The sequence below is a fragment of the Eriocheir sinensis genome, chromosome 49, assembly GCF_024679095.1.
Source record: "Eriocheir sinensis breed Jianghai 21 chromosome 49, ASM2467909v1, whole genome shotgun sequence".
Lineage (NCBI taxonomy): Eukaryota > Metazoa > Arthropoda > Malacostraca > Decapoda > Varunidae > Eriocheir > Eriocheir sinensis.
The window spans coordinates 7770180-7797863 of NC_066557.1; the positions used below are offsets into that span (position 1 = coordinate 7770180).

The 27684-nt window shown below is 43.4% G+C and overlaps 1 protein-coding gene across 2 annotated transcripts; it reads right to left on the bottom strand.

The window, feature by feature from the left end:
• Positions 1–79: 79 nt before the first annotated feature.
• On the bottom strand, positions 80–27613 carry LOC126981818 (ATP-dependent RNA helicase A-like). 2 transcript variants are annotated; one of them, XM_050833389.1, is made up of 24 exons: positions 27543–27613; positions 25262–25352; positions 23473–23645; positions 22576–22809; positions 20448–20587; positions 16951–16997; positions 15664–15890; positions 14347–14517; positions 12946–13143; positions 12099–12259; positions 11148–11316; positions 9948–10145; positions 8932–9175; positions 8164–8258; positions 6879–7091; positions 6157–6331; positions 5542–5718; positions 4883–5073; positions 4205–4366; positions 3692–3796; positions 3083–3181; positions 2323–2469; positions 1746–1896; positions 80–1594 (listed from the first exon to the last, which is right to left on the bottom strand). In XM_050833389.1, the coding sequence occupies exons 2-24, from the start codon at positions 25341–25343 to the stop codon at positions 1329–1331; spliced, it is 3825 nt and encodes a 1274-aa protein (XP_050689346.1). In that variant the 5' UTR covers positions 25344–25352; positions 27543–27613; the 3' UTR covers positions 80–1328. The 2 variants fall into 2 exon arrangements, with proteins under 2 accessions (XP_050689346.1, XP_050689347.1); XM_050833390.1 differs by lacking the exons at positions 22576–22809; positions 23473–23645; positions 25262–25352; positions 27543–27613 and adding an exon at positions 19139–19193 and having other exon boundaries at positions 20448–20485.
• Positions 27614–27684: the final 71 nt, after the last annotated feature.

Consider the following 27684-nt stretch of genomic DNA (forward strand, 5'->3'; position numbering starts at 1 on the left):
AGCCAAGGTGTGTTTAGCCAGCCAAGAAAGTAGAGTTCAGGCCTGACCAGATGATCTACACACGAACATATAAACACTCCAAGGTTTACATATTTATTTTCAAAACACATGACAATCGACCAAGACCAAAGTGTAAAGAATTTTATTTATTGTCTCACCAGGTCAACAATCCTTTCCAAATAAAGTCCCTCAAAAAAAAAAAATCAGATCCTTCGCAAAACACGGACTTCCCTCAGCAGCTGTCCTGTTCATGGTTGGCTCTTAAGTGCTGGAATTAAGACTGGGAGACTTTACTTCCCAGAAATTTAATATGCATTCTAATGTGAAAGTGCTACCCCAATAATAATAATAACAAAATACATCCCACACAGTTTGCATATTTGAGACAATAAACACAGCAGCATGTGTTCCATTGGCAGGAAGTGAAAATTAATTCAGGATAGAACCAAGTGACGTAAAGCATCTGAGGAATTTGTTTGAGAGATTCCTCCAGAGCTGGGATGCAAGAACAGACGTCATGCCCCGAGTGACCCCTTGGTGGGCCTGAATGGAGACCAGCTTTGTGAGGATAACCTGAACACACTACACGCCACAAGGAATCTCCACACTGACATATTTCCTACTGCTGGTAAAGTCCCTCCTTCATGCACGTCACACTGAGGTGGTGCAGAAGTGCTGCTTACCAACATGAATATTTTTGCCACACTTGAATTTTCTACCCAGCGAGAGGACAACACCAGTTCATTCTATTGTTATGTATCTATGAAGCTGATTATATTGGTCTGCATATAGGTCACACCCTTACTATATTGTACATTCTGCACTGTCTGATGATGCACAAACATCTAATTGACTTCAACAATGCAAGGAATGATGGAAATGGAGAAGCATGTACTTATAATCTTCAGGCAGTCATTATTTCCACTTATATCACTCAACTTTGGCTCACTCCCAGCAATGCCACTCACACAGCGCTCTGCTGTCTTAAATTCTAACAAAAGTGCAAAAGTAAAAGAAATCAGACATTTCCTGAGGTGCAGCATCAGGCAAGGTACCTTAATTTAAGTCTTTTGACATTGTATGCCCAATAGTGTATAAATATGAATGGAAGGGAACAAAAAATGAGGGGGAGGAGTCTAGTGGGTTTGGGAATGGGGTTTTATTAGGGATGGAATTGCTAAATGTCAACCTCATACTTAATCTGGTCTCCACATACTGAGCTCACTTTCCACATCCTTCTTCCCTCCTCATCCTTTCCCTATTCTTCCCTCCTCATCCTTTCCCTATTCTTCCCTCCACATCCTCTTCGCTCTACACCCTCCACCTCCTTAATACCCACCTCTAGAGTACCCCCGGCCCCCTCCATACCCACCACCACCATAGCCTCTGCCCCCGCCATACCCACCTCCACCGCCATAGCCACCACCACCATACCCGCCCCCACTGTATCCACCTCCCCCGTAGCCCCTTCGGCCGCCCCTGAAGCCTCGGCCAACGCTCGGACTAGCGAACGAACTGTTGTTGAGGTATCTGTTCTGGAAGCCACCACCGTCGCCGCCGCCACTGCCAGATGATTGGTCGAAACCGCCGCCACCTGAGACCAAAGGAAGTGTGATTACTGGTCTCACTGTAATTACAAGGTCTTTTTTTTTTCTATGCCATGAAGGGTATGAATTCAAGACTTGGGAAACATGAAAATGGGTATAGTCAAGAATAAATATCTCTGCACACACACACACACACACCTGACTCCTCATCGGGCCTGCTCCTCTTCATCGGTGGTCCGTTCCCAAATGCGCGCGGGGGCCTCGGTGTGTTGAAACCCTGCATGCCGATCTGCTCCATGTTGAAGCGGCCGGCGTTCATGCGACACAACTGGCGGGTGCAGTTCATCACCTGCAACAATATCAACAACTGTAGTGGTAAGGCTCTTGAATACACCTGGCTTGGTCTGCTCTGCTGTGTTGGCGTACGGTGTTAGAGCTCCGGGTGGAGTTAATCCTACTCCTGTTCCCACGTAACCTATTACTATACATGGGTTTTGCATTGGAAAGGGATAAATAGGAAGACAAGTAATGAGAAGGGGAAAAAAATGAGGAAGAGGTGGATGGATTGTGTAGAGAGAGAAAGAGCATGTAGGAAGACAACTAATGGGAGTGAAAGTACAGGTTTTATTGCAAGGCAGATGATAACCGTGAGCAGCTTAAGGGTATAAAAAAGCACGCTAATCACTGGTGCCGTAAAGAAGAGTAATGAGTGCCTGAACTTAATAGGAAAGGGTGAGTCAACCACAACCCAAACTGAACAAGAGAGTTGCCTGACCTGTTCATCCTGGTGTGAGGGCTCAGTGACTGCCTCGGGCTGGGCGGTGCCACGTACAATCAGGGCGTCCAGGCTGGGGCGCAGGGTCAGGATCTTGGCCGCGTGCTCTGGTGTCATGTTCAGGTTGATCCAGCCGTCCAGACGAACCTAGAAGGAGAGGGGAGGTGAGAGATGTAGCACATGGTATATCAGGAGTCAAGTGTGTCACGTCCTACTCCTGAGTTGTGATAAAGCTACTTGCTGGATCACAACTTCTTCAGAATATGGATACTTACATGAATACCTGGTGACAAAAGACACAACTCTCAGTATTGTGAATCTATCCACCTATATGCATTGGCAATGCACAGCTATTGTGTATGCCCCCAACTTTACTACTTCACATATATATATCTGTGATGCCCTGTTCCGGCAAGGGGTGGCTACGGCAGAAGCGTCTCTGGGGTCACCAGCAGAATGTCTCGATAATATAAACAGCAATAAATGAGCAGATGTAAGAAGAAAATAAGTTTTGGTGCTTTGACATAATTCTCTGAGGTCAATGTTCATACACTTGACTTGAGTTCCCTTGACAATGATAACACTTAACTTAAATCTTGGTGGTCAGAAAGCACACCATGAAACTCAAACATTAGGTCTAGCAGCTTTTGCATAAATCTTAGCAGCCAGGAAGTGCATTATAAATTCAACATAGAATACAGCCTGTGACTTTTGTGCTGCCATAATCCTACAAGGCAATAGTTGAAAGACAGCCACTCACCACGCCCTCCACGGCCTCCACTTTACGGCAGCCAAACATCATCAGGTGGATTGGTGTCACCATGGTCATGGCCTTGCATGACACTGCCCTCGTCCTGATCTGGAGAGGAAAAAATAGAATAAATGTGAAAAAAGTTAATAAATATAAAGGTAAATAATATAAAAGGACTTAGAGTACACCAGCATCATAACTGACTACATATGTCTTTGTGAGACAGAACTGTCTAACATTTTTGTCATATATAAATTATTAAATGACCATATGAATAAACATAAATAGAAGTGGACCAACTAAACAGAGAACACTACAGTCCATTTCATTTTGTCTGTCCATCAACAAAATGGTAATTTTGATAATGTGGCACCTGCGCATTTCTAGTTCGTGAACTCAAGAAAATCAACTGTTGTGGATATTCAAGCTAATTTTTCAGTATTATATTTGAATGTTTACGCATAAAAAACTCAGTATTTGGAAATCCCAAACATGGTGATTTGCATCCATAATATACCATATATGAGAGGTCAGTGTTTGGGTGGAGAGGTGTCTTGATACTCTCCTCTTGAAAGAATTATGAAAACTTAACGTCATCTAAGCTTCCCTCATCCTCACCTTCTCCCCGAACACAAAGTACGGCGACGGGAAGACGGTCTCCCGGTTGTTGCAGTTCACGGATGACTTGTGGATGAGGGCGCCCTTGGACTCGGTTGTCAGCACCTGCAGAGTAAATAAGTAAATGAAACAGATAAATAAATAAGTCTCCCTAAAAATAAATAAATAGATTCCTCTTAGAAGTAAATAGATTCCTCTTAGAAGTAAAAAAATCACTCTTGGTAATAAAAAAATAAATCCACCTGAGAAATAAAGAAAAAAATCCTCTTAAAAATACATAAATCCCTCTAAGATAGATAAACAAATCTGAAATAAATAAATATCTTCAAAACAAATAAATTCCTCTTATAATTCAATCAGTGTATAAAGCCCTTTTAAAAATAATTAAATAAGAGTCCCCCCCCCCCCACCTCACCCCTCAAAAAAGCTCTAGTATACATCCCTGTTAAAAAATCTGAACTCAAAGGCAAGAGGAGAGACTGTATGAGGAAGGCCAATGATGACGCTGTATACCTTGCGCTTCTCCTTGTGGGCGCAGACGTTAGGGTAGAGGCCGAGCACAAGCAGGCCCACCAGCAGGTCCAGCTTGGGGTCGGGACCGAAGAAGTTGTAAGACTGGGGCAGCAGGCACTCCTCAGGGAAGCCAGCGTTCACCAGCAGTTCCTTCAGCTGGTTCTGTTAGGGAGGGAGGAGGGTTGTTTTTCTTTTGTATAGGGTGAAGTACAAGAATAAATAAATAAACAAAATAAAAAAATGAAGAAAGAAATAAAGAAATGAAGAAAAATAAAAAAGGGAGGAAGGAGGGTACTTTTAATTTTGTAGAGACTGAAGATCAAGAAAAATAAAGTAATAAAAATAAATGAAGAATAAAAACAAGACATATTCCTCAGCAGGTTCCATGGGGGAAGTATTTTTTTTTTTGTAAAGAAGACAGTTAAAAAAAAAAAAAAAAACCCAAAACAGATGATACATAATCTGATCACAAATGCTTTGATATATATTATGAAATGGTTTGTGTGAGGGGTGATTTTTTCTAATTTTTCTCGCTTAGAGGGACCATTAAGAAACATGATCCCCGCTGCTACCGGGTTAAATTGCTACACACTCTTTGCCTCCAACACCATCTCTTCTAACTCACTCCAAGTCTTTATAAGTACGGGGAAAACTGTCTTTTTAGTGTCGCCCCTTCACCTTGGCCTCCCAGATGACACGCAGGGTTGGCATGGACAGGCCCTTGTAGTCACAGAAGCGGATCTCGGCCTGCTCCCCGCCCATCCTGGCCTCCTCCCAAGCAGAGAAGGCGTTGAGGGTGGCGATGTGGTCACTGCAACGGTTCCCCGAGAAGGCTCTTTGGAAGGGGCTCAGACGCCGGTACTCTGGGGCTGTAGTGGAAGGAAGCAGAATGTGAGGGCTGGTTAGGGCGTAACACTGAACTTACACCTTTTTGCAGTAATGGAGGGACTCAAGACAGTGTGATAGAGATAGATAAATAAATAGATATACACAAAAAACACTGACTCCCCCAAAATAGAAAACAAACAAACAAATGAATAAATAAGAGATAAAAACATTGCTGCTTCTGGCCCTTTCCATATATATCAATAGTGAGAGGGGAGAAAAAGGAGAGTGAGAAAAGGAAAAACCTTGTCATGTGTGGACAGACTAGCTAGCCCCTAATACCCCATTTTTATTAATAAGCAAAGGTATAGCAAGAAGAGGAAGTGTATTAATGAAGAAAGTACAACAGGGGGAAGTGGAAACAATAAGAGTGTAGAGTTGAATGGTGTACGTTTAGGGTCCTTATGTCCTCGTGTACCCCCCTCTCCTCCCCTACCGATACCCCTACTTACGGATGACAAAGATCTCCTGTGAGGACGAGTTCTGTGCGGCGATGGTACACATGGCGTCGCCGCAGAAGAAGATGCAGCCCAGGATCACCATCTTGCCCAGGTGCGGCTCGATGGGCAGCCGGGCGAGGATGCGGCCGAGGGGTGTGAGCTCGTCGTTGGGGTCCAGGCACTTCATCTCTGAGGGAATGATTCCAGATATATGAGTAGAGAAATAAATAAATTTAAAAAACTGCCTGACATGAGTATATATAAATAAAAATGTATCACACTAAATAAATAAGAAGAGAAAAAATGCATATATAAATAAATGGACAAGTGAAAATATGAGCAGATAACCATGACTTACAATAAATAAGTAGACAATAAAAGATATATAAATAAATAAATGGATAAAATGACAGTAATAACAGACAAACAGTGTATCAGAGTGAACAAACAAAAACATCTAAATTAATGAATAAGAGAGGAGTAAACATTAAAATAAATATATGTATAAATAGAAAATAACTAAATTATGACAGATAAATAAGTAGATAAATAAAGTATAGCAAGTAGAATAAAAGTAACAAACATTAATTGAAAAATAAAGAGGATCATCGACACCCCAGTACTCACCCCTGAGAGTGACCTCGGCCTCAATCACAGCATCAATGGGCGGCGCCTGGATGGCCTTGGACAGGAACTCGCCGATGGAGCCGAGGCGCAGCAGCTTGATGGACAGCGCCACCTCGTGCAGCGGCGTGCGGAACATCTCGGGGGTGATGTGCTCGTCCATGCGTTCAAAGCGAGCCTGTGAGGAAGAGGGATGTATATGAAGGGATAACAACTTACCCGAACCCAATGTGTCCATCTTATTCTACCTTGCTCGTTCCCTTACCCTGGTGGCCTAACAAATGTAACCTTCCCCTTAACCCGTTGACTGTGGATTTCCTACAAGAAGACCTCACCAAGCTACAGGAATGGATCAAACAGTGGCTGCTACAATTCAATGAAGAAAAATGTAGTCTTGCACCTTGGGAGGGGATATCCAGCACACCAATACCACATGAGAAACACTTCACTATCCACCACAGAGGCAGAGAAAGACCTGGGAGTATATGATATCAGGCTACCAGTGAAAGACAAATTTGTTCCAATTGCAGCGGACGGGTTGACATGTCTACACTGCCCTTGACCCACTGCCAAACCTTACCCTTATCCTAACGAATTTACCCTACGATTCATGTGTCTATGCTGCCCTTACCCTGCTACTATAGACAAACCTAACCTAACCCTGCCATCCTAGCCTAACCTAACTTAACCTTACCCTAACAAACTCACCCCTACCCCACACTTACCCTGGTGCAGAAGTGGAAGCAGATGCCCGGCCGCACCCTGCCTGCTCGCCCCTTCCGCTGCTCCAGGTTGGTGCGGGAGGCCCAGACGGTGGCGTAGTTGGTCATGTTGTTGTGCGAGGTGAAAAGCTTCATCTTGGCCTTGCAGGAGTCGATCACGAAGACCACGTCGTTGATGGTGATTGAGGACTCGGCGATGTTGGTGGCCAGGATGATCTGTGGGGCGAGGAGGCGGTGACGATGCCGTTAGTAAAGGTGGAGTAAAAAGTAAATAGCAAAGATGTAAATAAATAAACACCTACATTACATATAAAATAAATACATGCAAGCAGACAAGTAAGCAGATAGAATACAGACAATAAAAAAAGGATCAACAACTGTGTATATAAATGAATGGCTAACACAAACCAAAATAAATAAATAAATATACGTGACAAATAAAAAAATAAATAAACTACAGCAGGTAAATATGAAGAGAAACAAATATATATCGACAAAGTACAGGTCAGGCGTTAGTAAAGAAAGGTAAGAGTAAAAAGGAGAAAAAAAAAAATCAAAAGTAAGAAGTACAGGAATTGGAAAAGTAAAAAGCACTGGTGTTAATTAAAGTAAAATGTATTGGAGTTAGTAAATATAAAAGGTGCTGGTGTTGGTAAAAGTAGAATTAGAAGAAACAAGTAAGAATAAAAGTAAGAGTAGAGTAACTGGTGTTCAGAAAAGTAAAAATAAAAAAAAGTACAGGTATTGATGTTAACAGTGAAAGCGTATTGGTGTTAGCATAAGAGACAGGCAGCAAGAAACACAGACTGAGGACTGAAGAGAAAGGGTGGAGATACTTTAACCCCTTAACTGTGGATTTCCTACGAGAAGACATCACCAAGCTACAGGAATGGAACAAAACGCGCCTGTTACAATTCAATGAAGAAAAATGTAGTCATGTACCTTGGGAGGGGAAATTTAGCATACCAATACCACATGGGAAACACTCCACTATCCACCACAGAGGGAGTATATGTTACCAGGCTACCAGTGAATGCGAAATCCGTGACAATCGCAGCGGACGGGTTAATGACTATCTCCATCCACCCGAAATTGACCTCTCTTTTGGCCACTCTTTCCTTTTATCTTTTATAGGAGCGGCGAGTAGCGGGCTTTTATTTTGCACTCTTTATTGCCCTTGAGCTGTATCGACTGATGGGAAAAAAAAATAAAATAAAATAAAATAAATAAATAAATAAAATAAAATAAAATCCAGACCAACAAACGCACCTCAACAGGCGTGACTCACCTTCCTCACACCATCGGGCACATTGTCGAACACCCGCCGCTGGTCCTCCCGGGGCAGCTGGGAGTGCAGGGGCATCACCGTGTACTGGCTGCCACCTGGGGAAGGGAGGGGGGGGAGGAGGTTATGCAGGGTATCAGGACACCTCTCCTCCCGAAATTAACCTCTCTTTCGGCCACCTCTTTTGATTCTTTTTTTAGGATCAGTGAGTAGCGGGCTTTTTTTTTTATTATAGTTTCCTTTTTTTGTGCCCTTGAGCTGTCTCCTTTGTTGTAAAAAAAAATAAAAAAATAAAAAAATAAATAAAAATAAATAAATAAAATAAAAAAATAAAAAGGGAGAGGATTGGGAAGGAAGGCGGTTTTGCAGGGAAATAAAAAAAGAGATGATGATGAAAAGGGAGAGAATGGGAGGGAAGGGAGTTTTGCAGGATAATTAAAAAGAAGAAGAAAGATGAAAAGAGAGGATGAAAAAAACACATGGACAGGGTAACAGAGGGAGAAAAAAGGAAGATGGAAAACAACAGGATAATAAAGAGGGGGGAATAAGGAAGACAAAGAGGGAGAGGATGGAAGGATATGAAGATGGAAAACAACAGAACATAGGCAGGATAGGTAATAAAAAAGAGGGAAAAGGAGGAAGATGGAAGGATATGAAAATAGAAGATAGACAGGATAATAAAGAGGCAGAGAAAGGAAGATGAATAAGTTGGAGGGACATGAAGAAAATGGGTGAAAAAAAAAAAGAAGAAAAAGAAGATGGGCCGCTCACCAAAGACGGGGTGCTGGTTGAGGTGGCGCATGAGGGCGAAGATGATGTTCCACCCGGGCAGGAAGACGAGGACGGCGCCGGGGATTGTAAGGGTGTCGATGTACTTGAGCAGCGCCTCCACCAACTCAAAGCTCATGTCCTTCTCGCTCATGATGGAGAGCGAGTGCTTGGTGGCATCAGAGTAGTGGCTGGACTTGACGAAGTTCAGGTTCTCCTCTGGCTCATCCCCTGGCAGATCCTCCTCCTGTGTGTGGAAATGCAGGGTAATGAATGGGAGGAAAGATAAGCTCTGCCTCTTCCTCCTCTCTCTTAAAACTCCACTCCAAACATTTTTAGTACACCAGAGGAAGCAAGCAAAGTTGGAAAGTTTCGTTTAGTCGGTGCAACATCTGTGGTCATATGCCGGAGAGACAGAAGGGGAAGGAATTATAGAAGGAAACAGATCCCAGGAAACGGGACACAACCCCCGATTAATGCCTGGTATCCATTCACTGCCGGGTGGACAGGGGCGTAGGGTATCGGAAAAGCGCCCAAATTTTTCCACCCCGCCTGGGAATCGAACCCGGGCTCTCTTGGTTGTGAGCCGAGTGTGCTAACCACTGCACCACGAAGCCCCCAGGAAGCAAAAAAAAAAAAAAAAAAAAAAAAAATAAAAAAAAAATAAATAAATAAATAAATAAAAAAATAAAAATAAATAAATAAAAAAAATATCCAGGAAACAGCTTGCAAAACTACTGCTCTGCATAAGTAAAAGTGGAGGGAAACTTATTAAAAAAAACCTTTCTACCAAACAATACTAAAAAAGGAACACACCTTTAGACCCTCACACCAGCAAATGACACCAAAAACTGAGAGCACAGCACACACCATCACCCAAAGACCCTCACACACACAACAAACACACCATCACCCTAAGACCCTCACACACACAACAAACACACCATCCACCCTAAGACTCTTATAAACCAACAGAACACACACACACATACATCCACCCTAAAACCCTTCCAACCCACTTTATTCTTCTTCTTCCTGGTGTCTGGGGGCGGCACAAACTTGGTGAGCTCGACGCAGTCCTCGAGGAAGTACTCCTGCACAGGGAAGGCACGGCCCTCCACCTCGATCACCACGGGGTTGGAGAAGTACTGGTGGAAGAGGCTGATGTCGATGGTGGCCGACATGAGGATGATGCGCAGGTCGGGGAAGGCGCGCACCTGTTGGGAGAGGAAGGTAGACAATACTGTTTTAATTTATTCTTCTATTATTCATGGTAAAGCAAGCAGCCTAAGGGAAAAAATAAATAAAAAATAAGTGAATGAAAAAAGATTAAGTAATAACAATGGCATCTTTAGTTCTGTTGAGGAAGGAACATAAGAATACACAGAGTCTGCAAGAGGCCAGAAAAAGAATCATGAATATAAAATAAAATGTGACCGTAATAATGGCATGTTTAGTTATACCGTGTGGTGGACAAAGTGCGAGGAGGACGAGAGGTGATGGTTGAGTATATACGCATTTCTTTTACTGAACAAGGAGACATAAAAACTAACATTACATTAAAAATCAAGTCTATAAATCACTACCTACTACTTTTTATTTTTTACAACAAAGGAGACAGCTCAAGGGCACACACGCAAAAAAAGGAAACAATAATAATAAAAAAAGCCCGCTACTTGCAGCTCCTAAAAAAAATCCAAGGAGGTGGCTGAAAGAGGGGTCAATTTTGGGAGGAGAGGTGCCCTGATATTACAACAATGACTACTTTTTTTTTTTTACAACAAAGGAGACAGCTCAAGGGCACAAAAAAAGGAAACAATAATAAAAAAAAGTCTGCTACTTGCTGCTCCTAAAAAGAATCCAAGGAGGTGGCCGAAAGAGGGGTCAATTTCGGGAGGAGAGGTGCCCTGATACTACAACAATCACTACTACTACTACTACCATAACAACTACTACTACTGCCATCCCCCAACACAAAGGGTCGTATCACAAGACAGTTCGCCGCCCAAGAACACATATTTGACAAGGCTTTCGTAGGAGTTGTGGGCATTTCCAAGAGTACTTTATGACCCTGGTGGTAGTTTGACCCTTCTACCGTACCATGAATCTGAAGAAACACTCATTAGAACCCGACTGACCCCCTCTTTGACCTTTAGAAATAGCTGATGTGAGAAGCGAAAGTGTCTTATGATACCATCCAAACACTCCCCCAGCCTCACCATGTCTCTCAGCACAATAAGGATAAAGTCCGTGTTGATGTCCCTCTCGTGAATCTCATCCACAATAACATGCGACACCCCTCTCAGGCCGGCCTCCAGCTTCCTCAGCAACACCCCAACCGTGCAGAAGAGTATGGACCCGTAAGGACTGGGCAGGACACTCTCGAACCTGTAGGAGGAGAGAAGGGGATTAGATAAGGATTAGGTAGAACACTCAAATCCGTAGGAGAGGAGAGGAGGGTTAGGAGGCTTATAAGGTGATGGGTAAGCACATTGTAAGGGAAAGGAGAGCCAAGGATGAGGGTTAGAATGCTTATAAGGGAATGGGTTTGTGCACTGTTGAACATGTAGAGGAGAGAAGGAGAGGAAGGAAGGGGAGGAATAGGGTTGGAAGGCTTAAAAATGCATGGGTTAACACACTGTAGGGGAGAGGAGGAAGGAAGGAAAGAGGGTTGATGAAAAGATGAGCAGACATTGATGGTGAAACTGTGAGGTGTGTGCATGGTGAAGTGGTGAACGGGGCCCATGAATGAATGAATGGTGATGGGCAGGGTAACAGAGGGAGAAGATGGACAAAAAAAAAATAATGAGGGGGGAATAAGGAAGACAAAGAGGGAGGGGATGGAAGGATATGAAGATGGAAAACGACAAAGCAGGCAGGATAACAAAGAGGGAGAGGGAGGAGGGTGAAGAGGGGGAAGATGAAAGGATATGAAGATGGAAAACAACAGAAAGTAGGCAGGAAAACAAGGAGGAAAAGGGAGGAAGGTGAAGAGGGGGAAGATGAAAGGATATGAAGATGGAAAACAACACAGTAGACAGGAAAACAAGGAGGAAAAGGGAGGAAGGTGAAGAGGGGAAAATGAAAGGATATGAAAACAGAAGATAGACAGGATAATGAAAATATGAACAGACGATGAGGTGTGTAAGTCAGTCAAGCCGCATCCTCACCTGACGGAGTAGCCAATGCTGCGGCCGAGCTCCTCGCCGCGCTCACAGGCGATGCGGTCAGCCACGGACACGGCGGAGATGCGGCGCGGCTGAGTCACCACGATGCTGCAGTAAGCGCCTGAGCCAGACTGGATGTAGTCGTCCAGGATGTACTGACACACCTGCACGGGAGACCTTCGTTAGTGGAGGGGACTGACACACACCTGTACCTCGATGTTGGGACTTGCTTTTCTTTACCACAACAAATTTTTTTTTTTTTTGTGTTTAAAAGCCGCATAAATTTGGTAAGCTAATAAGATATTCCTCTGTGTATTTCATCTACTTGTTTTTGTTGATGTTTGCAAGCTAAATTAACTTAAATGCTACACAATTAAGACAAAAAATAAATATGTTAATAATAGTAAAATAAATAAGTAAACGAAACAAAAATCACATCCCCACAAAACAGTAACCTCCTGTTTTTTCTTCTTGTATCAAAGGCAACACCTCTACAAACACAAACAAACAAACAAAACACTAACTTATTCAATAAATGAGTGCGTGAATAAATAAATAAACAAAACGTCACGCTGTCACTGCTTCCCCCAAAACGAAAAGTAAAACAACCTCCAAATTCAAAATACAGCCGTCCCTCAAATAGTACGGTGCCCAATAGTTTGGTTTCAGTTTTACATGGATTTTCACATATTTTTTTCAGGATTTTTAAATTTCCCAACGAGCAGGAAATTCAAAAATCCTTAAAAGATCTTCCATGACAATCCGTATAAAACCAAAACTGAACAATTCGAAACCGTACTATTTGAGGGACGGCTGTAATACAAACGGTTGGTGAGGTGAGTGTCCTAACCTGTGTAGTCTTGCCGCAGCCCGTGTTGCCCCTGATGATGGTGACGGGGCTGTCGTACACGGCGGTCAGGATCTCCTGGCGCATGTTGAAGACGGGGAGGTCCTTGCGCTGCTTGATCATGTGCTGCAGCCGCTCGTCCGTCTGCAGGCGGTTCTGGTGTGTCTTCTGGAGGTCGAGGCTCAGCTGGTCCAGGCTGATCTGAGGGGGCAGGAAGGTAACACTCAGAAGCTGTCCTGTTTTCATCATTATTATTATTATTATTATTATTATTTTTTTATTTATTGGAAAGGAGGAAGTACAGGAAAATAAAGTGTGTGTGCATGTGTGGGAGAGAGAGACAGAGACAGAGTGTGTGTGTGTGTGTGTGTGTGTGTGTGTGAGAGAGAGAGAAAAGACTGCTGGCACTGCTCCTGCAAAGTGTGTAGTTCCAAAACAGAGAGGCAAGAACCATTTGGAAAGGTGTCTTGATACTCCCCTCTTGAAAGTGTTCAGTAGCATGTGTAGGGATATAGCAAAAACAACAGCATGTGTATTGATGAAACCCAGCATATCAAAGTTACCCCATAAATAAAACACGAGTATGAATATAACCCTTATAGAAGCACGTTTAGGGATGTGACCTGGCATAGATGAATCTTGCCCCCCTTAAAACAAAGCATATGTATGGATGCAACACTTAAAACAGAGGATGTGGAAGAATGTTACACTTAAAACAGTATATGTGTGGATGTAACACTTAAGACAGAGGGTGTGGATGAATGTAACGCTTAAAACAGCATATGTGTGGATGTAACACTTAAGACAGAGGATGTGGAAGAATGTTACACTTAAAACAGTATATGTATGGATGTAACACTTAAAACAGAGGATGTGGATGAATGTTACACTTAAAACAGTATATGTATGGATGTAACACTTAAGACAGAGGGTGTGGATGAATGTTACACTTAAAACAGTATATGTGTGGATGTAACACTTAAGACAGAGGATGTGGATGAATGTTACACTTAAAACAGTATATGTATGGATGTAACACTTAAGACAGAGGATGTGGATGAATGTTACACTTAAAACAGTATATGTGTGGATGTAACACTTAAGACAGAGGATGTGGAAGAATGTTACACTTAAAACAGTATATGTGTGGATGTAACACTTAAGACAGAGGATGTGGAAGAATGTTACACTTAAAACAGTATATGTGTGGATGTAACACTTAAGACAGAGGATGTGGAAGAATGTTACACTTAAAACAGTATATGTGTGGATGTAACACTTAAGACAGAGGATGTGGAAGAATGTTACACTTAAAACAGTATATGTGTGGATGTAACATGGTATATTTTAGTCATGCTCTCCCTATAAGCAAAGGAAGTGTATGAGTGCAAGGCGAGCACTCACGGAGGCGAGGGGTCCTTCATCCAGGTTGCAGGAGGTCCAGGGATTCCAGTTGGGTTGCGGCGGTGACCAGGACACGATGCCGCCTGTGCTGGGAGGCGCCTCGGAGGCCTCAAACTCGGCCAACTTAATATCCGGCACCAAGTTGATGGCCTGGTCTGGGCTGTAATTGTCCTGTGGGTGAGGAAAATGGTTGGTACTGAAGTATGTGTGTGTGTGTGTGTGTGTGTGTGTATGCTTTACAGTAGTGGTAGGAGTTTAACCCCTAAAGGGCCGGCCTGGGTGGTCATCTACAACATCCACAGGACCGGCACCTCAGCACCAAACACCGAAAATAGCCTATATTCACACACTTGATTCTGCTGAACTACAATGCAATAACAAATTACTTTGTCGTCATGGTCATCATCAACTCTTCTTCTTTTTAATTATTGCATGAAAACGTTTCTATGTGCTGTGGTTTTGGAGAAATATTGAGTTGAAGAGGAGAGACTTTTGGAGTTAGCGAGGCTCTTGCCCGCTCTGCGTTCGTTTCGCTTGTGTGGCCTTGACTAGTGCGTAATGAAAACGGATGCCCCCATGCTCTAATTCTTATATATAGTCAATACTCTAAGCTTTCTCTATGTAACACAGTCTTGTGATGTGTGGTTTGGGAGTCATTGTAGCATACTCTTCTCATTCTCGTGTTGCTCTGCTGGGCCGGCAGGGTCTGCAGAATCCGTGGCACGCCTGTCCATCGTGAGAGCGGGCAAGATTCTGAAGCAGTAGCCTAAACATATCTCTGGCAGTGTTGCCAATGAATGGTCATCGAAAATACCGAAAAGTAAATAAATTTAATTTGAAAAAAGCAAGCGGGCTATAAGCCTTGACCCTTCGTGGAAGCGGCTATAGCCGCCTCCGGCCCTTTAGGGGTTAAAGACACACACACAAAAAAGATACAAAAATGGTGATATTACTGGCTGGGGTTTATGTGTGTGGAGGTTAGTAGATGATTGTTTCTTCCGAGTTGCTCCTCTCCTCTAATGTGCAAGGAAAGAGGTTTGCATCAAGTGGGGTTGATGGTACACAATAAAAAGTTTGCACTGAGTAGACGTTTTTAGAGTCAGAGGGTGGGGGGGGCAAAAATATAAAAATAAAAACTACTGCTCCCCAAAAGATAAACTTGAAGTGAATGAAATGGTAAGTGGTTTTCATTAAGTAGCGTTAGTGATTCTGGCTTTACTGATCAAATTTTTTTTTTAAGTCAGCGGGTGAAAAAAAAAAAAAAAAAAAAAAAAAAAAGAAGAAGAAGAAGCTCCCCAAAAAAGCACCAGCACCCACCAGGTTCGCCGGCTGCACCCCCGTCGCCTTGATCACCCCGTCCAGCTGGGTGATGAGGTCCGGGCTCATTTCAATGTCATACGGCTTCAGCTTCTCGCTCTCCTTCTTCTTGAGCGTGCCGGAGAACGCCTCGATCACGTTAAGATGGAACAGCTGCCGCACGATGGACAGGGAACAGCTCTTGCTCGCCGCCTGCTTGTTGGAGCCCGTCTCTCGCGCGTAGATGTCTGGCATGGAGGAAATAAAAGAGTATAGTTAAGATGTCTGCCATAGAGAAGATATATTGAAGTTTTTAAGATGTTTGCCTTGGTAAAAAATGCAATAGAGGTAAGATGTCTACCACACTTCAAATGCAGTACAGTAAAGATGTTTGCCAAGGAGGAAATGCAGTAGAATTAAATGTCTGTCACAGAGGAGGAAAAACAGCACAATAAAACAAACAAATTCAATCAACTGAAGTACAGGAGGTCCTCGGGTTATGATAGAGATACGTTCCTAACAACGTGTCGTAATCCGATTTTTGACGCTATTGAAACACACCGAAATAAGCCATTGAATACACCACTGATGCGGGTCCTCCAGCCAAAGCACTAATAATGTTTCCATCTCAATCCCGAGACCACTCCGCTGCTTGGTAATCACAGTGGAGTGCATGGGAGCCGATCCTTTCACATGTTCAAGAATACGATCTTTGTCTTTAATAACTGTGGCCACAGTCGAACGACTTAGGCCGAGTGTGCGGCCAATGTACGTAGGTGTTTCACCCTTTTCAGAGCGTTTCACAATGTCTAGTTTCACTTCTTTAGTGATGGCTTTCCTTTTCTTACAAGCACTGCCATCAGAAGTCACCTTTACGCCTAGGAAGCATGATTAAGGGCACACACACACACACACACACAAAAAAAAAATAAAGGCAACAGAAACAACACAGCACAGCATCCAAGGAACCCAAACGGCATACAAGCGGAATATAAACAATGCACCAGCCTCAGTGCAATGCCTGGTGACGACGTATTCTTCTGCCATGCTCAACAAACTAGTTTCCGCACGAAGTCCGCATTTACGATGTAAACGTTGAAAGTCGAAATAAGAATTATTTAATCATTTATGGGGACCGTGTCGTAACCACGAAACGTTGTAGGTCGAGAGCATCGTAACCCAAGGGTTGCCTGTACAGCTAAAACATATTTGAAGTGAGTTTTTGCTTTATATTATGGCTGGAGAAAGAAAGTCTTTCCTTCCCTCTGTCAGTTCCCAAGACAAGTCCAGCCCCACTAAAAGACTTACCTCTCTGCAGCTGCTTCACGTAGAACGACATCTCTGCCACGAAGCTCCTGAGGTGAAAACAACAAGTTTCATTTGGAGGGCAACATATGGGGGGGAACACTTATGCAACTGCTAGATCAAAGTGCTGAAGAGTGACCAACCCTTAGGCCCATATTCTGAGACATTTTGGGGCTCACACACCCATATCTGTTAAGGCTTTCACTGAGGTTGCCTTAGGATATCCTTGGGTAGTTTTATGAGCCTAGTGATAGCTTGACAAGGCTTATTTTATTTTTTCATTATTTTATTTTACATCAAAGGAAGTAGTTCAAGGGCAAAAAAAAGAAACCATGATGGAAGAAAAATAAAGCCTGCTAATCACTGCCTCTATAAAGGAGTTAGAAGAGTGGCCAAGAGGTGTCAATTTCGGCAAGCTTGTATCATGAACACGAAAAACACTCATGAGAACCCGACTAATATCCTTTGTGACCTCTGGAAATGTTCGTTACTATAGTGAAACCAAATTGTCGAGTCCATTTTGGCGTTGGCTCCTGTGGGTCCATTTCTTCCCTCTGCTCTGCCACACACTCCCAACACCTATTTTTTCCTCTCATATGTTACCTACAGCTTACATATGAGAGGAAGAGATAGGTGTTGGGACTGTGTGGCAGAGCAGAGGGGAGGAAAGGACCCACGCAAGCCTACGCAGACCGGCCTCGACATATTTGGAAGACTAAAGAGCCTCAAGTGTCTGAGAATAAGGGCGTAAGTAATAGGAGAACACTTAATACTGGATGTCTTTAATTCCTTTGTAAACTCATGTCTTGATTCCTGGTATGAAAACTTGTTCCTGTTCTTAACGTATGCAATTTATGACACTGATGATGATGTATGTGTGGATTAACCCTCAGACGGTCCAAAATTCAGTCAGTCAGTTTTGTATGGCAGAAATATAACAACACTTCCAGATTGTGGTAGAATCTATACACAGACGATAGTTAACCTGGTAGCAGCGACGGGCCAAATTTGTGGCTTTACCGTGTAGCAGCGACGGGCCAAATTTGTGGCTTTACCATGTAGCAGCGACGGGCCAAATTTGTGCTATGATATAAACCCCCCAAAATAGATGATATATAATCTGATCACAAATGCTTTGATATATATTATAAATTGGTTTGTGTGAGGGGTGATTTTTTCTCATTTTTCTCGCTTGGAGGGACCATTAAGAAACATGATCCCTGCTGCTACCGGGTTAAAATATCTATTATGCGGCGTAACTATATTTATGCTACGGTCCTAAGGTCGGAAGTGACTGTATATAGACGAGATTCATTTTGGGGGGAGCTACTTTTAAAATACTGCTGCTGTCTGAGGGTTAAAAGTTAACATACAAATTTCAAGACTGATTTGAAGGTTTAAATACATGCAGCAATGGTTAGTCTGTTTTTTCTCATAGTTTCCTCTCACACACAAAATTTGCATCACTTCAGTTCATTTTTATTTCATTTAAACAAGACAGATTCTGAGGGAGATTAATCCACTGAGCTAGATGTGACTGACAAGCACAAACCAAAACACTGGTCAAAATTTTCATCTGTGAACTTCCACCATTAACAAATACATGGCTGAGAACTTCCTGACTACAGCTGCCAAGGGATTCCAAGTCCACAAACTGAATACTTGACCAAGGTGACGCGGCTGAAGCAGAGGAGCCTCGGCAGGAGCACCAACAGACAGGAGGAGAGGTGTGGTGCGGGGAGTGTTTGTGGTGGCAGCAGAAGTAACACAAAGGGAGTGGATTACAGAGTGGTTGAGCGAGTGAGGCGTGTATCTCAAACAGTTTGGATGCGTGACAAGAACGAATGAGAATGATTTTGTGAGCTGTGAGGGAAGGATTGAGGGAGATGGTACCAGGGGAACAGCACCAGTGAAATGGACCAATAGACTGGATGAGTAATATATAGGAGAGAGTGAGAGCTGGCAGGCAAGGGAATGTGCTGAGAAGGGGTGCTGGAACAGGGAAAATTGGAAATGCTTCTGCCATGTTCATGGAGTAGGAGATATAACTATATGGACAGAAGTTTGACTGAGAGCTTAATTTATGAAAGCCAAAGGTGGGTATGGATCAAGGTGACCCTCATGGCTGTCTTGTTCGGTGCTCCCACCCTGCCAGCGTCTGCAACCTGAGGTGCCGATGATTCTCACTCACCTGAGGCCGGCCCAGGCCAGGTAGAGCGGTGCAGTGCAGGCCTCTCAGCTGCAGCCTGTGGGGAACACTGCTCAAAGTACAACACTACCAGGCACAGCTGCCTCAACCCCAGCCCAGGCCAGGACCAGACCTGCCTTGTGTTGGTGTCCCTTGACTGCCTCCTGCATGCTGCAGGGGCTGTCAAGGTGTAGAGGAGGGTGTAATTGGGCAGGTAAGGAAATCAATGGGATTCAAGTGTTGCATCACTTTAAAAGTGTGTGTGTGTGTGTGTGTGTGTGTGTGTGTGTGAGGGTAGCCCGTGTGTCTGGCCTGGTCTGGGGCAGTGGTCCTGTGGCCTGCAGCTCACACGCCCCGTTGCTCCAGGCGGCACTGGCAGAGTCCACAGTGAGTGGTGCCTGTGGGCCCCGCCGGCGCCCCGGAGGCCTCCAGTCATCGCAGAGCAGTGTTCCTCACAGGCCCAGCGGCTACCATGAACCTATGCGCTGAGCCAAAGCCTTCATGCCTTCACTCATGCTCTCAGCAGGACAAATACGCCTCACACTGCCTATGTAACCTAAACCTTGCATTAGGTCACCAAGGCAACACAACACCTCCTAACATGGTCTTGTGGCAGACACAGAGCTGAGGCTTGGCCCGGAGCCCCAAGAAGGCTTGTTGTACACAGACCCATCAGCAGGTCTCGCCCACAAATGTGACCCAATAATTGCCTTAGCCTTTCATTTCCCGTCCCTCCCTCATGCCTCAGTGTCTTATCCTGCCTCCATTGAAGTAATTTTTGAGGTGGCTTTCCAGCCAATGCCAAGAACAGTGTGTGTGAGGGGTGGGTCAGCCTCAGCCCCATGTCTGCCTTCATGCTTACTCAGGTGGCCAAGTCTGAACACAGCGAACCCTTCACTGTGTTTCTACCTAGACACCTGAACACACCACCACCACACCTGCTGCTGCACCTGAAAGAGCTTAATGAGGGTTAAATCTCCACCTTTACCTCCTTTCTTCAACACAAGGTGACCACAAGCACTGAAACAAAGCTTTCCCTCACCAGAGATAATAGTGAACAAAAATACTAAAAACAAGCTAGCTATGTATCCCTCTTCTTTCTCCTGCAAGGACTAAGCAAGATATTTAACTTGAAATGAATGATGATGCATGTTATAGTCCTGATAAATCAAACAAATGCCAATACTCTTACAACAAAGTGTGTGTGTGTGAGTGTGTGTGTGGGTGTGTGTGTTTGTGTGAGAGAGAGTGAGTGAGTGAGTGAGTGAGTGAGTGTGTGTGTGTGTGTGTGTGTGTGTGTGTGTGTGTTTACCGGCTGTGGTCGGGTCCGATGGCGCTGAACTTGTAGTCCGCCTTGATCTTGTTGGTTTGCAGGAACATGTGGAGGCGGGACTTGGCGTTCTCCACCGTCCAGTTGCCGTGGATCCGGGAGGTCAGGTCAACATCCTCGGCCTGCAGGAAGGTCACACTCAGACACTCAATCAGGGAAAATGATGGAGGGCAACATATGAGGTGCTCAGAAAAAAGGGAATTTTAGGTACCACCATAGAAGCACTAATCTCCTATTTGTTAAGAGATAGTACGCTTGCCTCTTCTTAGTTAAACAAGAAGGTAAATAAGGAAAGTTAATCTGGCTTCCTTTTGGTGAGTTTGCCCTTATTATTTTTGACACATAAACACACGCACAAAAAATAATATAAATGTATACAAGAGAAAACAGAAATGAATAAAAGAAAAGAAAATCAATGACCATAATGTCAGGTAAAGGTAATATATCAAAGAAAAGGTCAAGGAAGGTCAGGCAGCCAGTCAATAATGGGTCAATACCACAGTTAGGGAGCTTTCAAATTCTGTAAAACTTATCAATTCTTTTTTTTTATTCTTTTTTTATGTCTATGGCTTGCTTGAGGGGCCTGGCTGGTAGTTGGCCCCAGCCCGTATTGGCGCAGGCAGGTGTTTATAGTGGCGCCATCTTATTAGTGGGGTTGTTGCTTTCCCTGGTGGGGCGAGGGTGTTCAGCTTAGTGTGGTCAGGGTAGTATATTTGGTGTCCTTAGCTAACGGTGGAATATCAAGGGTGGATGTTCTTGTAACAGTGAGGTAAAGTTGAGTAAACGCCATAGCTTCGCATCTAGGAGCAGCGAGTAATGGGCTTTTTTTTCTCATTATTGTTTCTTTTTTTTGTGCCCTTCAGCTGTCTCCTATGTTGTAAAAAAAAAAAAAAAAAAAAAAAAAAAAAATGGTGCTCATCTCCGTCGCTTTGGCTCACTGTATTGATCACTCATGAATCATTATGCTACTAATACATAACCAATGCAAGCTCATCCACACCTGATTTTGCATTGGTTCAAGTGGACATGAAGTAAGGAAAAAGTTGGAAAGTTTCGTTTAGTCGGCGCAACATCTGTGGTCATATGCCGGAGAGAGACAGAAGGGGAAGGAATTGCAGGAGAAGGGAACAGATCCCAGGAGACGGGACACAACCCCGGATTAATACCTGGTACCCATTCACTGCTGGGTGGAGGGCGTAGGGTATCGGAAAAGCAGCCCAAATTTTTCCACTCCGCCTGGGAATCAAACCTGGGCTCTCTCAGTTGTGAGCCGAGTGTGCTAACCATTGCACCACGAAGCCCCCGACATGAAGTAAATGACCCAATGAGTCTGCAGAATTACTAATAACTAACCTATTATAATGACTGGAGGTTGCTGTTGCAGGACTACTTATGAAATACCTGATGTAAGCTTGTTTAAAACTGACTGTGCATTGGTTCAAGGGCCATATCATTAAACATTTCGTTGCCCAAGCACACACATTTGACCTGGCTTTCAAAGTTGTGAGGCTTTCCTGGGGGAGTATTTTTACCCTGGTAGGAGTTTGACAAGGGTTCTGTAGCATGAACTCTTAAAAATACTTATGAGAATGGACTTTACCTCTTTTTCAGCTTGTAAAAATAACTGATGTGAGAGTTGGCAGCATCTAAGAATACCAACCAAAGCATGGAGGTAGAATTGGTGGAGTCAACATCAGCCCAATCAAGTGAATCCGCCTGAGCTGTCATTTTTACGGCCAAGTGTCAGGTGTTGTCAGGTCAGGCTCCCTCTTAATGGGCTTGGCCAGGCCCAGGCATCCCCCATCTTTTGGCCGTAAATTTGACAGTTCGTCGGCTTCACCTCAATGAATGGGATTAGCGGGCCGTGTCGACTCCACCAATTCTACCTCCATGAACCATTGTCTGAGAATTGGTCCAAAGCAGCCAGGGGTACATGAGCCTGCTGGACTACTGAAAGGGTCACCAAGGCCTCTCTATTTTGAACTCTTCCACTACACACTATTTGCAGGAGCAGCACCACGGAGTTTTCTTCTATTTTTTTTTGTGCCCTTGAGTTACATCCTTTCCTGTAAAAAAAGATGGTAATAAAGAAAAAAGAAAACATGCTCACCTCCTCCACTGCCTTGCGCTCCTCCACCCTCTCCATGTAGGTCATCGGCCGGCCGCCTGGTCCAGGGCCACCGCGCTGCACGGGCAGGTACACATTGCCCTCGTCCCTCAGGCCGGGGACTGGGGCCATGGGGGCGGACAGGGGGAGCAGCCCATCCCCGTGCCCCCCCCCTCTTCCTCCTCCTCCTCCTCCTCCAGCAGCAGCACCACCATCACCACCACTGCCTTCAGGGCCCTGCAGGAAGATAAGACATGGAAATTATCACCGGCATAAGGTAAATACGTATAGGGAAAATAATCACCTGTCAAGGCTCAATATAAGGAAAATCATCACATGTAGAAGAGTAAATAAAAGGAAACTGTACACAGGAATGAAAACAACAGCAAAACGGGTCATAATAAATGCTGAATTATGAGAAAGACGCAAAGAAACTAGTTGCCATTACAAAGTGTGGTGATAAAACAGAAATCAACATATGTAGAAGCCTCTATATGAAGAAAATGTACACAGAATGAGAGCAGCAGTGAGAGGCGTTGTCGAATACTCAACTACAGGTAAGAGACTAAGAAACTGTCATTCTGTGTTAGCCCATGGACATCATTACAAAGTGTACCTCACAGACATCATTTCAGTGCTCATTCTTTATTTTGCCTTTAACCTGATAGCAGCGAAGGGCCAAATTTGTGCCATGATATAAACCCGCCCAAAATAGACGATGCATAAATTGATCACAAATGCTTTGAAATATTTTATGAAATGGTTTGTGTGAGTGATGATTTTTTCTCATTTTTCTCGCTTAGAGGGACCATTAAGAAACATGATCCCCGCTGCTACCGGGCTAAGTCACCTCTGTCATCAAAAAATAAAATAAATAATAAAGACAACACCATCACCCACCTGGAAATCCGGCACCTCAGAAGGATTCACCTCCCCCTTGCGGATCAGGAACTGCACGAAATCCTTGGCGGCGTTGGCCTGCGCGTCCTTCTTGCTGGTGGAGTTCCCGACGCCCACGTAGTTGTAGCTGGGCACGCGCAGCTCACACAGGAACCGCTGCCGCTGCTTGGGCCCTGAAACACACACACAGCATGTCCCTCAGAGCCAACCCTTATTCATGGTTTATGGGTCACTATGGGTCAGGTGCACAGTTCAACTCGTGTCATTGTTACCACCCAAACCAAACTATGTTCTTAACCCGGTAGCAGCGGGGATCATGTTTCTTAATGGTCCCACCAAGCGAGAAAAACGAGAAAAAATCACCCCTCACACAAACCATTTCATAATATATATCAAGCCACAAATTTGGCCCGTCGCTGCTACCAGGTTAATAATGTTTTTTTTCCTACTAAACACCTGATAATACTAAAGAGATTTCCTCACATTGTTTACTTTACTTTCTTGCTTCTTATTTACATACTTAGTTTACTTTCCAACTTTCCCAACAAAGCCTCTAAAAATGTGTTGTATCCTACATGCTTGATTAAGAAAACGCAATATGTAATAAAAGAAATTATCAACTTTATTTTCATTCCAACCTTCTGATCAAAAGCGCCTAACTTGTTATATTATGCATGCTTGATAAAAAAGAAGAAAAAAAAAAAAGAAATTATTAACTTTATCGATAAAAAGTAGAATGTTATAAATTCATTCATTCCAATCCTCCTAATAAAGCCTCTAAGAATGTCTGCTATATCATACATGCCAGCCCAGAACTGAGGGGCTGGCACACCTGTGATAGCAGGGGGCAGGTGCTCCCTCACCCCTTACTCCTGGCCCGGGACACACACCTGCTGCTGCCGCCTCTCAGCCGCAGGAAAACGTGGCCCCGGGACATACTAAGTTTATTACTAAGACAATATTGAATTGGATAATACTGAGATGAGTAATCACGGAGATGGTTAAAACATTCTCAAACCCAAGGCCCATATTCTCAGATGCTTTTGGATCTCGCAACAAATATTTTCAATGGCTACAAAGGATAGAGGTCAAGTTTTCATGAGTGTTTTTCATGTTCATGATGCCAAAGCCTTGTCTTACTATCACTAGGCTCATGAAACTACCCATGGAAATACTAATGACAAACTCTATGAAAGCCTTACCAAATGTGGGTGTGTAAGCCCCAAAATGTTTGAGAATGTGGGCATTTGTTATATTTAGAAAACTGCGGAAAAGGAAAGCTCACTCATGGTTAATGCTTCATGAATGCATTCCCAAGCACTACAGGATCACAGCTAAATTGATAACTCATGTAAGGGAATCCCCGCTGCATAAAACTACCTTTAACTACTTTGTATGATAAAGTATAGGTGTCTGATTAACTTATGAGCTAAAAAAAAAAAAAAAAAAAAAAAAAAAAAAAAAAAAAGCGAATGAATAAATAAGCATATAGATAAATAAATAAAGATAAAATTAAGATCTATACTGTATGATTAATCACATGTGTTTGTTTAACTTGCAGGCTAAGAAAAGAGGCAAATAAACAACAATAACTATGAACTAAAAATTAAAGTAAATATGTATGCTTGTTCAACTTTCAGGCTAAAAATAAGTAAATATGTATACTATGTAAATATATATGGTAACTAAACAAGGACAAAACTATAGAATAAAAAGAGCTAAAAATCAAATAAATAAATACAAGAAAACAGAACCAATCAATCAATAAAAGTTTTCCATGGCCACTTACCTGAATTTCTAACGTCATAGTTGGGGGTGATTTTTTTCTTGCCACAGAAGGCGTACAGCCACGACTTGACGTTCTCTCCCATCTTGCCGGTCTGTGGGGAACAAAGAACACAATATAACCAAATATAACCGTTGATTAAGATTACTGCAATTAGTCATAAACATGATTACAACTATTAAACACGAATACAACCATTGTACTGTGGAATTGGCCCTTGAGCTAACATAACACTCCCTTAACCTAATGGATAGTATATTACTACCACTAGGGATACTAACTTATTATCATTAAAATCATGACCTATCCACAATAAATTTGGAACCTATCGCTGCTCAATCATATAGTTGCTAAATCTAACTTGCTTGGAAATGGTTATGTTATCAGAGAGAAATGTATGTGTCAACCACAAGAGTGAGCAAGGTGTAACTGCAATCTCTTAACCTTCCATGGTATTGAAGGAGGTACATTTCCTGGATGCTGTGGCCATGTCAAGCCCTTTCCCTTATTGAAGCATCTGGTAACCATGCAGTGCTCCCTCCCACAACAGCACCACGGCAGTTGGGACGATATATATATTTAGAAAAAAATAATATCTCAAGAATGTCTGCTATATTATACATGCCAGCCCAGAACTGAGGGACTGGCACACCTGTGATAGCAGGGGGCAGGTGCTCCCTCACCCCTTACTCCTGGCCCGGGACACACACCTGCTGCTGCCGCCTCTCAACCGCAGGACAATGTGGCTCCAGGACATACCAACACAATAGATACGAAAATCAATACAGCAGTGTGTTGCATGTACACAAAATACTTCACAAGGCGTCAAGATGTTTTTTGGTGAAACGGGTGAACTTAAGGAATAATACTGTCATGTCTACCTTAGTGGTTGTAAAGAGACAATGTTTAGGGCCATGTATAAGTGGGAATAGGAAGTAGATAGCCAGGGTGGGAACTTGTGCGTGTGCATCAGAGAGAGAGAGAGAGAGTGGTGTGAAGACAAATACAGACAACAAATGCTATATAAAATCACAAACAATTTAGTAGACATAAATAAAGACACTTCGTTACACCCAACAACTACATGATCCACTAGAGGCAGCCACAACCTTAAATACCACACTTACCAGACTAACACAAGTATATTCAAATATTCATTCTTTCCCCGCAGCATCCAAGAGTGGAATCATCTCCATCATGTAGTTAATAGTCCCACTCTTGACACAATTTGGAATAGGATCATCAATCATTATTTCCCTAATCCTGGCCCTTTACCATATCCCAATACCTTTCCTCATCCTAATCCTGTCCTGGCCCCTTGAATCCCCCGCAATTCACTACATTTGTCACCACGCAAGAAAATCGTAGTTAACAGTCCCACTCTTGACACATTTTGGAAAAGGATCATCAATCACTATTTCCCTAATCCTGGCCCTTTACCATATCCCAATACCTTTCCTCATCCTAATCCTGTCCTGGCCCCTTGAATCCCCCGCAATTCACTACATTTGTCACCAGAAAAACATGAACCACGCACCATTCTCACAAGGGGACACAGCCTCAAGTTGAGTAAGCCTAGGCACAGAACACTCAAGAGAGGGAAGTTCTTTGATGCAAGGGTAGTGAATAAGTGGAACAGCTTGCCTGAAGAAGTCATATCCAGCCCTTGTGTCAATACTTCAAAAAATTCGTATGACAGAATGGAAAAACACACTAAGAGGCACCCTATAAGCAAAGTTCCCTAGCCTCTTTACTATCACTAGGTAAGCAAAAAAAAACTAAACCCTCTGCGAGCTATTTTGCAGCTGTGGCGGCGGATGATGAAATTGCAATAAGTCACTATTTAGAAGTTCCCGAAGAAAAACAACTCTCTCCAAATGAAAAAGCACAATATTTAGGCCTGAAACAAATAGCCAGTGTATGAAATTTTAAGATGGGCAACTCTCTGAACATTTACCGGAAATCGTTGGTTGGGTGAAACCGTAAATTGTCCGTACATTAGACATTAGTACCTCTGCTGGGCCACTAGATATTAAGAAAAGCAACACAAAAACACGGCGAGCAAGTAAATAACGCCACGATGATGCTTAAATACCCTCCACCACCACCACCAACACAAACATCGGACTGAGGCGTTATTTAACCCTTCACAGCGGCCTCTAGAGCATGTCCACCGCTCACACCTGTCCCCCCGAGTTCCTGACACCTGTATGTACCTGTGCCGTGGCTGCTGAGGGGATAAATACAGGGGAAAGGCGTTAAAAAGTCAATAATGTCTCCTCACCACGGGATGTTAGCGGCGTCCGGGGCGGGAAGCGGCAGGAATGGCGGCCGCGTGGACAGTCTCACCCCGCGGACTGTCCCTTTTATTTGATTTTTTTCCTGTTTTTTTCGTTTCTCTTTACCCCCAGTACGTTAAGGAATAT

Excerpts from the sequence above, each read along its gene's own strand:
- LOC126981818 (XM_050833389.1), bottom strand. The coding sequence starts at position 25,343 with ATGGGAGAGAACGTCAAGTCGTGGCTGTACGCCTTCTGTGGCAAGAAA. Across the intron at positions 2,470-3,082 it reads TGGAGGCCGTGGAGGGCGTG|GTTCGTCTGGACGGCTGGAT; the intron begins GTGAGTGGCTGT and ends CTCTCCTTCTAG. Across the intron at positions 1,595-1,745 it reads CAGGCCCGATGAGGAGTCAG|GTGGCGGCGGTTTCGACCAA; the intron begins GTGTGTGTGTGT and ends CTTTGGTCTCAG.